Source organism: Alexandromys fortis, unplaced genomic scaffold (genome assembly GCF_014885135.2).
Source record: "Alexandromys fortis isolate MF-2015 unplaced genomic scaffold, M_Fortis_MF-2015_v1.1 scaffold_9, whole genome shotgun sequence".
Classification (NCBI taxonomy): Eukaryota; Metazoa; Chordata; class Mammalia; order Rodentia; family Cricetidae; genus Alexandromys; species Alexandromys fortis.
In genome coordinates, this window is record NW_026067892.1 from 14,576,691 (window position 1) to 14,590,477 (window position 13,787).

General features: G+C 42.0%; 1 protein-coding gene across 3 annotated transcripts in view; it reads right to left on the minus strand.

The window, feature by feature from the left end:
- The window catches only part of Jmjd1c (jumonji domain containing 1C), a 165,386-nt gene that overhangs the window by 124,043 nt on the left and 27,556 nt on the right, over positions 1 to 13,787 (minus strand). For 2 of the 3 annotated variants that reach the window (XM_050142644.1, XM_050142637.1), the window contains exon 1: positions 5,884 to 6,193. The exons of the other annotated variant lie outside the window; for it this stretch is intronic. In XM_050142644.1, coding sequence (XP_049998601.1) covers positions 5,884 to 6,048 — 165 coding nt within the window. In that variant the 5' untranslated portion in view covers positions 6,049 to 6,193. Of the gene's footprint in view, positions 1 to 5,883; positions 6,194 to 13,787 lie in introns of those variants that run through there. 3 annotated transcript variants of the gene reach the window in all.

The following is a 13,787-nucleotide window of genomic DNA, read 5'->3' on the forward strand; positions in this document are numbered from 1 at the left end:
GTTGGCCATGAATTCAAGACCAATGATTCTAGACCAGACTAATCAACCTCCTGCTTTAGGGCTGGAGAAATGACTTGATGTTAAAAGCATTTGTTGCTCTTGCAGGACACAGCTTCAATTCTCAGCATCCATGTGGTGGCTCACAAACCATTTGTGATTTCAGTTCCAAGGGATCCAACACCCTCTTCCTCTGAATTCTGCAGCACCAGACACAAACATGATGCACATACACAGGTAAAGGAAACACTTATAAAAATAAAATAGTAGCTAGGTCTAAAAAGACTCAGTGTAAATCCCCATACACTTACTAACATTTAAAGATCTGTTTTGTTTTTATTTTGAAAGTTCACAAACTACAAGCCATTTGAAACAGCAGTATGGCAAAGTATCAAGGGATGGTAGATACGAAATCAGAAACCTACATTCATATTCTTGCCCTGACACTTTCTGATTTGGGGATTTCAAAATTCTCAAATTCCTTTATTTTTGAGAGGTTTAAAAAAAAAATAAAGACAGACATCATGCCAGGCATGGTGGCGCACACCTCTAATCCCAGTACTCAGTAGGTAGAGTGTTGTTTGATGTGTTTTACTCTTTTGAGGGGTCCACCACCCAGCTCCCAAATAAATCACACATGGAGGCTTATTCTTAGTTAAGAATATCCAGTCTTAGCTTGGCTAATTTCTTGCCAGCTTTTCTTAACTAAGTTATCCTGACTACCTTCTGCCTCATGATGTGGGATTTCCCCTTTGTATGCTTATTAAAGAAACTGTCTTGTGCCTGGGCAGGGAATTTAGGTGGGTGGGGGAAAACTGAAAGGGAGAAAGGAGGCAGAGGCAGAGAGAAGCCATTAAGCCGCTGACAGAGACAGACATGCTGAAACTTTGCTGGTAGGCCACAACCTCGTGGTGATGCACAGATTAATGGAGATGGGTTGAATTAAGATGTAAGAGTTAGCAAATAAGAAGCTAGAGCTAATGGACCAAGCAGTAATTTAAATAATATAGTTTCTGTATGATTTATTTAAGGGGCTGAGCAACCAGGAACCAACCAGCGGCCTCCTACTACAGCCTCTGGCTTTTTACCTTTTTTTTTACTTCTGTATAATCTTATTTACACTCTTAATCCATGGTTGGCTAGGTGAGTGGCCCCTACTGTCCTCCTCTCCTTGTTCTTTTGCTCCTCCCTCTTCCCAGATTTATATTTATCCTCTCTGCCTGCCAGTCCCACCTAATTTTTCTCCTGCCTCACTATTGACCATTTAGCTCTTTATTAGACCATCAGGTGTTTTAGACAGGCAAAGAATCACAGCTTCACAGTATTAAACAAATGAAGCATAAACAAAAGTAACACACCTTAAAATAATATTCCCCAACAACAGAAGGCAGGCACATCTCTATGAGTTCCAGACCAGCCTTGTTGACATAGTGTGTTCCAGGGTAATTGGAGTTTTAAGTGTTACCATGTCTCAAAACAAAAGTTTAAAATACCATTTTCACAGCGTTATCTCTTAACCATTTCAATTTAGTAGAATAATAAATTACTATCTGTGAAGCTCAACAAACATTACAAGATCTAAGAACTAAATGTTCTACCCAGTTCATAAAATCAGAGTTGTGACTACAAATTGAACACTACGCTTCATTCTCAGTAGGTTTGTAGGGCTGCAAATACCCAATGTATACATTTAGAAAATTTCGAGTAAGCGGTTAAGATGCACAGCCAGGGTTTTCTCCATGAGGAGGTAGTTTCTCTTCCCATATAGAAAGATTAAATACACTTACCATTTACACTGAACCATAAGAAACCACAACATTAATTAAAAGCACAGGAGAAGGAGAGGTCCTCATCATTCTTAAGCTTCCTATCTCCTCTAAGTGCTAACTGTATGATACTCTGACCTCACATTCTACTCAAGAGTAATGCTGAGTTCTAAACTACTCTATCTGGGCCTCATACATATGAAGCACAATCTCTACCACTGAGGTAAAACCAAATCCCTAAAATATTCTGAATAATTCTGAATCTGGTGACTGAATCGTTCATAACACATTAGATGATAAACCTAAAAAATGATCAGACTCATCACTGTTAAAATATGGAAGTAATAGATAAAATTTAAGATCATTATAACTTATAAGGATTTGCCTCTCATTTATAAACCAAACATGAATATTTTAGTAATGTGTGCTTAGACACTAGTTTTAAAGAGCAGATACAAAAACTACAAAAAAAATGCACACATGATAAGTGAAAACTAAGGAAACAAGGCAATCTAAATCTGCTATGGTGGCTCATCTATGTAATCCAAGTACTTGAGGAATCAGAAGCAGGAGAACTGCATTGAGTTCTAAAACAGCCTGGGTTATTGTGAGCTCCAGGCAAGCCTGAGATTGAGTGAGACTCTGCAAAACCCAACAATATCTATACAGGATATTTAATCTAGTAGCATAAGAATTCCTAAATAGTTTAACTCAGGAGGCAGAGACAAGTGGATCTCTCTGAGTTCAAGGACAGCCTGGTCTTTACAGAGAGTTCCAGGAACAGTCAGGAGTTCATAAAAAGATGCCATAACACACACACACACACACACACACACACAGAGTAATGAATATACCAATTAACAGCAAATACACTCCTCACGTATAGAGATTCTAAAGAAATAATCTAGAGAATACCTGGTATACTAAGGTAATTTTTTATTACGTAATTCATGTTACTCTTACAAAAGCTTCGCTTTAAAGATAGACACTAACCAACTCACAGCAACATTAAAGATCACATACCTGACACTCATCTGTCAAATTAGCAATCACTAACAAAAAAAAAAAAAAAAAAACTCAACAATACAATTCTATCACCTTGCCAGAGTTCAATAAGTGCGTTTCTGTGCAGACAGCACACGTGTGCACTATGAATGGAAGCCAGAGGACAACCCCACTCGTCATTCCTCAAGAATAACATCTTTTGTTTTTTAAAGTCTTGACTTTTCAAAAACATTCGCTCAAGCATGGGAGAATTTGTATGGAGGTCACAAGACAGTTCACAGGAGTTGGTCCTCTCCCTCTATCCTGGGACCAAAGACCAAACTCAGGTTGTCAGACTGGCACAGCAAGTGTTTTTGCAGCCTAGTCCATCTAGAGATCTCATTGGTCACATTTTCTCTTATTCCTTTGAGACAGAATCTCTCTGGCCTGGAACTTGTGGAGCTAGCAAGGCTGCATGTCAGCCTGTCTGCCAATGAACCCCAGAGAATGAGTCTGCCTCTGCCTCCTCAGAGCTAGAATTTCAAGTGTGCCCCCACCACACCTGTTTCTACCTAGGTCTATTCGGAGGGCATCAAACTCAAGTTTTCACATTTACCTGCATGAACTGCACTTTAAAGACTTTATTTAATCACCCTAGGTCAATAATACACTTTTTAATGAAGCAGAAATGCAAGAAAGCATATCTCTATTCCTTTCCAGATGTATCTGCTAAAATAGACACACTACCATAACTGCATTCTTCCCTTCATTTTGGGTAAAAACGCTAAGAAACATTATGATCACTTAGTTATTTGATTTACTTTTAGTCATTTGAACTAGACACAAAAAAATTAAATTACTGACTAAAACCTCAAGTGATTAAAGAAATGTATACTCCATCATTTCAAGATGTAATATCATAGCCTATACCTCAAAAACCCAAGAGGGAGGCAGTATCACTGTCCTGCCTGTGATTCCTGCTGCTAGGGAGGTGGAAACATGAATCCATGTCCAGATTCATGTCTAGATGTTAAAGACCAGCATAGACAATTAGGCAAAATTTCATCTTTAAAAACAGAAAAAAAAAATTCTGAATTCTTTCATCCCCAAAAAAACATTATGAAGAAGTCAGTGTTAAACTGATGGGACAAAGAGGTATGCCATACAGAACACTGAAGTCTCCACTGCTACCAGGACGAATGAAGAGGTGTTGGAGAAGTGGGAACATTTTGCTTTGTTTTTTTGTTTTGTTTTGTTTTGCTTTTGTTCGCTTGCTTACTTTGACTTCCTTTTGTGGGGGGGTCATGGCAAGGATGACAGGAGAATATGGGAGAACCCAAAGGTGAGCAGAATTGGGGTTCATGATGTGAAACTCCCAAAGAGCAAACAAAGTTTAAAATAAAAGTAGTCACAGTGCTTACCACAGACAGTTCTGCTCCCTTAGTAACATACAGTAGGTACACCATAATGGAGACCAACTGTGAGCATTTTTTTAATATAGCTGAAAGTAAAATTATCCAATATTGCTGCTAAAATGTTCTAAATTCATTTCAAATAATATGTAAGGAACACTGGGAAAATTATAAAAACTGTAGGTCCTAGAATGAAAAAAGGGAAATTATACAGTAACAAATGAATTCTCAAATTGTTAAAGGAAGGCAAAAAGTCACACTGTTGCAGGTCAGAGTGAATTTTCATCCATTAAGTAAAATTTATATCAACTAATTTATAGATATATATTGTATGAACCAATAATTAGGAGGTAAAGTTGAATGTGTGTACCAAGTCAGGAGACAGAAAAACAATGTCACCTCCTGAAAATTCCTTCTTTTCTTTCCAATCAATTGCTTTGATCTACAGGTAACTTAATTCTTACTACATCTGTGGTAGAGGATCTTGATGGTAATCCCACCTGACCTTGAACTTCCTCCATCACATCCAGAAGCATTCAAACCAAGACTGCCTGAGAATTTTTAAACTAACCAGCTTACTATCTTGCTATTTCCCCCTGTATGACAATTTCCAGTAGACCTTGGCTATCTCTAGTACTACCTAACCTAAAATCATTTCATAATTTTCATGTACTAGTAACAGTATGGTTCAAAAATTCTGCTCCATGTTTGCTTTAGTGTTTAAACCATTACCCAAATATCCTCCAGGTAAAACCCTCAATTTTCATATCAGAAAAAAGGAGAAATTAGTTCAGCACATCTTTATACAAAACACACAATAATGACTAAGTAAAACTATCACTAAGATGAAGAAAGGGTTCTTTTTCAATTTTTACACAAAGAATAACCAAGCAAAGTTTTGTAAATTGCCTCTATTCTTACTTTCTTTCATAAGCAAACTAAACACATTTTCCACGACTAAGTTAAATAATACATGCCACGTGTAGGTAACATGCAGTAAGTGTAGATAGGAATGGTTTGCAAGAACACACTCGAGTCTTCCAACACCTCTATCAAAATGGTAAATACTTTGCATGTTTCGGCGGATTTGAAACAATCTAAATACGAAGGAATTTTTTTTAATTTACAGGAGAAAATAAATCACCCAAGTCGCTATCAACTTCACAAATTCTGTATTTACTGAACAAGGCAAGGAGAGTTAGTCAATTCCCTGCCTCTACTCTTTCCCATTCCCTAATGAGAATGCATACGTAACTAACAGAGCATTTCCTGGCTGGCACAAAATCATACATACACATTCGATAACACTGACCGTGTCCTGTGTGAGTGGCAAATGGGGGTGGGCGCTACTTAAAAGTGTTAAATGCCCTTCGAAACCTTAATTTACTCTATCTCTCCCTTTGTGAAGCCATATAAAACTCAGGAACGGGAACCCTAAAGCACTATTCATTTCGAACAACAACAACAAAAGTACTAAGTGATGGAGAAAGGTTTCCATTACTCCTCATACCAAAAATATTCCCATCGTTTCCGATTACAAAGCCAAAAGCCGGACGGGTTTGCAACCGGCAAAGCGCAGGAGTGGGGCCCCGCGGCGCGGGTCCTTGGCCGGCCCGCCCCACCTGCCGCGCGCCCGCCCGCCCGCCCCGCACCTCAAGCTGCGCTCCCCACCCGGCCCCGCGCAGAGGGGCGTGCCCCCGGGCCACCCGGCCGGCCGCTCTTACCGCCAGGTCCGGGTGGCCGCTGTCGCGGTGGGACGCGGCTCGGATGACACCGGCCCGCCAGCCGCTCCCGCAGCCGCTCTGCCCGCGCTCGGGACGCGCGTCCTCGCCGGCCGCCACGCACAGGAACCGCTTTCCCACCAGCTCCGGCCGCGTCTCCACCGCCATGGCCGCCTCTGCGCCGGGAACGAGCGCGGCCCGCTCCTACCGGCCGCCCATGCCTAGGAGCCTACCGCAGGCGAGGCGGCCCGCGAGCGAGAGCGCCCCGGCACGCTCCGGCACCCGGAGCCGCGCCGGCCCCGTCCTCCCGCGCGCCCCACAGGCAAACTGACAGGAATGTGCGCGCGGCCGGCGCAAGCGGCGCGCCGCGGCCAGTACCCCTCCGCCCGCGCCGCGGCACGTGTCCTTCCGCGGGCCGGGGGGCGGGGGTCGGCGGGCGTCGCCAAGTAGTACCGCCCCACCGGCTGCGCTGCGGAACCGAGCGGCAACTGCAGAGGGACTGCGGGCCGAAGCTAAGCTGCTTCCGCCGCTCGGAGGGGCGACTGCCGGGGAAGAGCTCGGCTGCCACGCGCGGTCGCAAAGCAAACTCCCGGTGGCCCGCATGTCAGGAGCGACGTCCTTGCGGACACATAGCGCCGTCGTCAAGGAGCCCGAATCCCCGCGCGGCCCCGGCGAGCCGCGCCGCCCACCCCACCATGCCCGCTCGGCGGCCCGCGGCTCTAAAGCAGCATTCCTCCCGGCTGCGAGTCTAATTCCGCGTTGGGGCTGTTCGGAGATTTACACCTAGTGCCGCCTTTTTACAGGAACGCCAGACACTCCACCGCGGGCTGTTACCGACGTCCTTAAATTTCACAAACTGTCTCAGCGCCAAGCCGAGAGTACTCAGCGTACTAGAACACAGTCGAGTAATAAAACAGAAAGCTCCAGAGTCAGTTACTGGAAAAGACTATGGAAAGAAAAGATTCGTGGCCAATCACACTTGAAGAAAATAAATGATGTTTACTTCCCGTCCAATCACAACAGGACTTTATAACCCAGACAAAGACAGCTAGGAATTCCTCTTGTGATCAGAGCTCCCTTTCAGACACCAGTGAGCAGTTTGAAGACGGACATCCTTTACAGGCTTATTTTATTTAAAGCACGTTTGTGAAATTTTGAATCTAAATCCAATCTGCCGTTTTTTAGTGATTATCAACTTTAAAAATGTATCTATTCCAGTAAAAATCTCTTCCTAAACTACTCCTCCGCAAAAAAAAAAAAAAAAAAAAAAAAAAAAAAAAAAAAAAAAAAAGCTTTCTGCAAAGCCTTATAGTAGCGCTGCGTGTGCATAATAAACACAAAGGACCCTTCCCCATCCACAGAACATTCGAAGCAAGCAGTTAAAGTGGCAAACAGCCATTGGCTATATAAGCGATGGCAACTATAAGGCTGGGTTGAATTGAGCAGTCTAATTCTACTTGTCTAAAGAAAAGCAAAACTGTAATGCATAAAGGAAAATTATGCACAAAACTGCATGCTGGCGGCTCAGATTTCTCAGGACTTCTTCCCACATTAGGGTTACCTAACCTAATAAGCCAATGAAAAGAGTACAGCATATATACAGATTTTTAAAAGGAGTCTCATATCAAATACCAAACCATCAGTGATCTATCTGCTTTTTAACCTGGGGTACAAAGGAAATTGGGGCTGGGGACAGAAGGTACGAATGGGTGGCAAAGCACCTGTCTAGCTACTACAAAGAAAGCCCTTGGAGGGACCCCAGTGTGGGTGAAGAGTTTGTTGTTTTGCTTTTTAAAGAAAACTGGTTCCTAACTCTCAATGATACCCTACTGCAGATAAAGCAGTCCAATAAAAAGCATGTAAATACAACAAAAATCACATTCCCGGTAGAAACAGTGCTTTCACACGCCATGTATCCCCACGGCTGTTTTTCTTGCTGAGTAATATGGGCTGACTCTGAACTCATCCTTTTGCTTTTCTTTTGAGACAGGGTTTCTCTGTGTAGACCAGGCTGTCTCTGCCTCCCAATTGCTGAGAGTCAAGGTGTGTACCACCACTGCTGGGTCCTTTTGCTTTTCTCAAGTGCTGGGATTATAGTGTGTGCCACCACATCCAGCTTTAACGCATTTCTAGAATTATATCCCAAACTGTCTCCAACAACACCAAGCTATAGCTAATATCTAGGTCTCATGCTAAGCTGTGGCTATTTTGCCTTTGGAGAAACTTGTAAAAATTCATCTTCAAAAAAGAAAAAGACCCTGATTTTTTTTTTGATTTCTTGTTTTTTTTTTTTGTTTGTTTGTTTGTTTGTTTTATCTTTAGGGTTTCTTTTTTAGGGTTTTTTTTTTTTTGCTGTCATCTAATTTTGTTAAGGAGTATCTGTATTGTTTAATTTTTACTAGCAAATCCTAACTGTAAACAATATGGAATTGAAAGAAATTTTAGCATCAGATTTGGAACCTTAGTATACCAGTTAATACTGACTGTCAATTTAGCAGGATGGATTCGAGGCTGCCTGGGAGGGATTAACTAGATTGAGGTAATTAGACCCATGTTCGCTGTGGGCAGCGGGATCCCACAAGCTGGGGTCTTAGCCCTAACCAAAGGAAGAGAGATGAGTTATGTCATTCACTGCCCACTGTATTTGCCTGGCTGCCTGACATTCCTGCCATTCTTGGCCACCATGCCATGGACTATGTACCCGTAACAGTCTCCACCCCTCTCCTGTCTCCCTTACACAGCTTCTGTCTCATAGCAACAGGAGCAGCAAATGCACAGGAGTACCATAGGTTTCACTTGTGAGTTTCCACACACTACTTAAAGATGCTCAGGCCAAGCAAGGTGGCCACACCTTTAATCCCAACACCTGGTAGCAAAGGCAGGCTAATCTGAGTTCAAGGCCAGCCTGGCCTCTGCTACAAGTTCCAGGGCAGCCAGGGTTACATCTCAAAAAATAAAATATAAAAATGAAAGATGTTCATAAAATAGCACTATCAATAATGTAAAGAAAAGGTGCCAGAATTTTTACAATGCCAGCAAAAAGGGTAGCAGAAGATATGTACTTAAGCTGAAAACTAGAAATACCACTCAGATCTTCTATACTTTCTATCATTTATGGAGATACGTCCCTTAAATATGTCTGCACATACACAACAATTCAAGCAAGCCTCACACATCAAACACAAATGTTAATCCAAATAAAAGACACACTAGAATACTATACCTGTTTTTTAAAGTCACGGTGACTTGCTTGTGGTTCCAAAACAGAAGGTGGAAACAATAGGTTCAGGGACTCAAGGTTATCTTTAAACACAAAGCAAGTCTGCGGCAAGCTTGGGCTCAAACAAAACAAAACCTTACTTGGTTTATTTTAAAAGCTAAAATGAAGGAAGAAAATTGAATTACTGCGATGATAGGAGCCATGATTATCTATCTACTCAATTATTGGTGATTGGTAGGTCATGTTTCAATTAGCAAACACTTTTCAACTTTTTGATTTGGTATAATCAGGAAGAGGATAAATTATCCGCTTTCATATACATTAGTATTCTATACCACTATAAAGGTCTGTCACATTTTGGGAGGACAGGGGCTAGGCAGGTAAGTATTCTACCATTAAACATACCTGGGAGTCTACCTAACATCAAAGAAAAACATGTTTGGCATTTTTCTCCTATATTATGGAGCACCTGCTGTGTCAGGCACTAGGCTAAGCACTTTACACATGCAATCTTATTTTAAGGATGGGGAAAATGAGGTTTCATAAGCTTGCCTAAGACTGTAGTGAAGGAACTAATTTTTTGTTTGTTTTTTGAGACAGGGTCTCACTGTACGGCTTTGATTGTCATTGAACTCACTTTGTAGACCAGGCTGGCTTTGAATTCACAGATTTCCACGTGCCTCTGCCCCCCAAGTGCTGGGATTAAAGGTGCCTGTCATGACTACCAGACTAAGGAACTAACTTTTAAAACCAGGTTTGTAATATCAAAGGGAATCTGCTATTAACTAAAAGGACACTTTAAGAGAAATGGGAACGTTTACCAAGCTGATTACTCTTTAGTAGCATGGCCTAGTCATAATTTGTTCAATATTTGTTTAGTATTATTATGTCTCTCACATCTTGAAAGCTTCTGTAGATAGCACCCTTGGTCTGAGAAGCTCAAAGCCTATCTGAAAACTCAAGACATCAGAAATGCTTTGGTCTATTGACTTATGGATTATCAACAAAGACAGAGAGAGATGGCTCAGAGGTTAAGAGCACTGGGTGCTCTCCCAGAACTCAGGGTTCAATTCTTAGGACTAAGGATTCAATTCTTTGCACCCACACAGTTGTTCACAGCTGTCAGTAACCCCTTCTCCAGGGGATCCAATGTCCACTTCTGGCTTCCACGGCCACCAAGAATGTACATGGTATACAGACAGACATACATGCAAGAAAAACAACCATACCCATAAAATAATTTTAAAGGGGGAAAAAAACCCAAGATGTATCAACAGAATGTCATACAAGACACATTTAATGCATTTTTTCATATCTTCCACATCTGTTTGAACTTGGGATTTTTTTTATTAGCTGTCAAATATAAGAGTGGACTCATTCATAAAGTCTTAGGGTTATACTAACACAACTAGAAACCATGGAGACCAATATGGAAGAGAACCAACAATTTCAAATAACTATGCAAGTGGAAAACCGAAACTAAAACACAGGGTAAACTGGTAGTATCATGTTTATCATGAAACTTTAAATTGTTTGTATTTAACTAACTTCCTAAGCATATACTTAAAAGGAATTAATCATACTTATGATAATAACTTCAAATGTTTGTTCTTCAAAAAATCCATCTCCTATTCCCAGACTGGGACAAACTGTTCAACTACAGATTCTCAAAACGTGTCCTATTCATCCTAATACTTAGGACAACTGCGTCTGAGCACTCGTGTGACTGATCGTTCTAATACCTGTCTCATCTGAGAGGTACAAGCTCCAGAAGGGCAAGGACGGGGACAGTCTGTCCTCACCATGCTCATGTACCTGTGATCCCCGCATCCACAAGCCCTTGCTGTGAGAAGAGCAATGGGAGAATACAGGAGAACGCCTTTTCTATGGAGCCCCGTCTAGCCTGAACTTGGGGTTCCCCTGCTTCAGCCTCCTAAATACTGGGTTTGGTGTTAATACACCACCCCACACAGCTATCTTTTCTTACTCCAAAGAGAAGGGAACTTAGAATTTCTAAATCAGGAGTAATGAATCAGAGTCCCTGTTCTGCCTACATTCTCAGTTGTTGCCTTCATGGTAACGCCATGCAACAGAATCCCGTTTCTCCTCAGACTGCAGTGCTGAGTCTCTTCAATCACACGATAAAGAAGAAAAGCAAGGCTGTTCCAAGGGAATTTCTATAGAACGAACATAAAGGCTTACAATTTCCAAGCAAAGCAGTCATTTCATTACCAAACTACCAATTTGATACAAACTCTAAAACACCTACCTAGTGTTAAGACTTCCAAAGAGAACAGTCTCATACCTGACAGAGGCAACATACAAGTCTCACTGCTGCCTTCGTGATGCCAGGAAAAGGAGAAGGGGGGCAGGGAGGAACAACACCAGCTAGCAATCTCCCCCAAACCTTCTAACTGTGCATACTGATGGTCACTACTTTACATTTAGAGTCTGGCTCCATAGGAACCCGCAGCTTCTCAACTTTCTCCTCGTTTAGACCTGCCTTTTAATAATAAAGCACTAGAAATTTAGACTATGTAAATAACAAGGCAAAATTCCTACTCAGTGAGAAACCCCAAGAAACAAAGAAATGGAAAGTGGCCTTCTAGCCCACACTAAGCAATTGTGTAGGATGTCTTCCAGAACGTTCTCTGCCCACTGCCCCTCTCAAAAATGTTTCAACTATTAACTGTCACCTAAACAAGCCACATGCAAGTTCTCACTTTGCAAATAGGTCAGGTTCCACCAGAGCCTTGTTCCCATTGAACCCACAAGCTCCACTTGGCCTGACTGTGTTAGTAACAGTCCTGAGCCCGTTCTGTCCACACTAGAGAATTCATTGCATTGAGAGCTTATAGGAAAGCTATAAAAGACCTGAAGACACAGTTCAGCAGTTTAAGGGACCCAGGTTCAATTCCCAGCTCACACACTGTGGCTCACAAACATCCGTAACTCCAGTTCCAGGGAACACAACACCCTCTTCTGGCCTCTGGGGACAGCAGTCATGCACATGGTACACATGCATACATGCAGGCAAAATATTCATGAAATAAATCTTTTTTTTAATTTATTTACTATGTGTATACTGTTCTACCTGTATGTACACCTGCACTCCACACCAGGAGAGGGCGCCAGATCTCACCACGGATGGCTGTGAGCCAGTGTGTTTGCTGGTAATTGAACTTAGCACCCCTGGAAGAGCACCGGTTTTCTTAACCTTCAGCCCCGCATAAAATAAATCTATTTTTAAAAAAATCTACAATAACTCAGAAATCTCAACATATTAACTACTCCATCAATGTTCTTCTCCAGATTAGATGGGATTTTACATATCGAAAGCCCTTTGTGTTCAGGAACACACAGCTTTGAGGTACACTGCTCAAATGAATGGCACCTGGTTCGAGGAAGCAAAACCTAGCAGTGAAATATGGTCATTTTCACCCATTCCTTCCTTCGGTTCGGTCCCAAAAAGCCAAGTGATGATATACAATAAGACTTATAACCTCTTGCAAAACACAAACACAACACGTAATAGAAACGAATTACTCCACATAAAGGAAAGCGGTGTCTACAGCTCCACGTGTGCTTTGCCACTACCGGTTATTTATTTATTCAGTTAAAGAGAGGAGACAAGACTTCAGCTCCAGAGCCTGTGTTTCCAGGAGCCAGGACCTGGAAGGCCTGGGTTTCACTTTAGACTTTGGGCATGAAATGACTATTGGACCTCAAAATAGATTTTTTTTTTCCTTTGCTACAGACTTTCAATCCAATCAACATATGTGTTAACATTTAGCTACTAGGGAGCACATTGTGATATTACTAAATATTAAATAGCCAGTATCATCTTTAAGAAACTATGCCTCCACAGTTTGGATGCTCACCTTACGAGACCTAGATGGAGGAGGGTGGTCCTTGGACTTCCCACAGGGCAGAGAACCCTGATTACTCTTTGGGCTGACGAGGGAGGGGGACTTGATTGGGGGAGGGGAAGGGAAAGGGGAGGCGGAGGTGGGGAAGAGACAGAAATATTTAATAAATTAAAAAAAAATAAAATAAAAAAGAAACTATGCCTCCAATTAGGAAAAACTGGTCACTTCATTCCATAGTCACTTAGAAAACTATTGAAGATGCAGCTGGGTGTGGTGGCGCAGGCTTTAATCCCAGCACTTGAAAGGCAGAGGCAGGCGGATCTCTGTGAGTTTGTGGCCACCTTAATCTATATACAAGAGGGTCAGATTATTTAAAGAGAGACTGCCTCAAGAATGAATCGATGACAGATGGATAAATGGATGGAGGGAGGGATGGATGACAGATAATATTTAAGGTGTATAGCCCAAGTACAGCAAACTAGAAACAAGACTAACATAATGTTGTACAATGAAAGAATAGAAATCAAGGAAATCTGGACCCCATCTGTCACCAGATATTGGAAACTTGCTCTTCGAGGTCATCACTTCTAAACACAGGCTGAAGGAATCTGCAGCATTCCCTAAAGTTTACTTCTCAGGCTTCTGGGCCCTTCAGCAATTTGCAAAGCATACGCCTGTCTCATGCCAACTCCAAACCCAAATCTGTCAAAGTCGCTGTGAACCAGGTAACACTTGCCCAATCCATTCTTCTCAAGTGGCTCACAGAAGATACAGAGCGATTCTTACTACACTCATACTAATTCCACAGACCCACACTT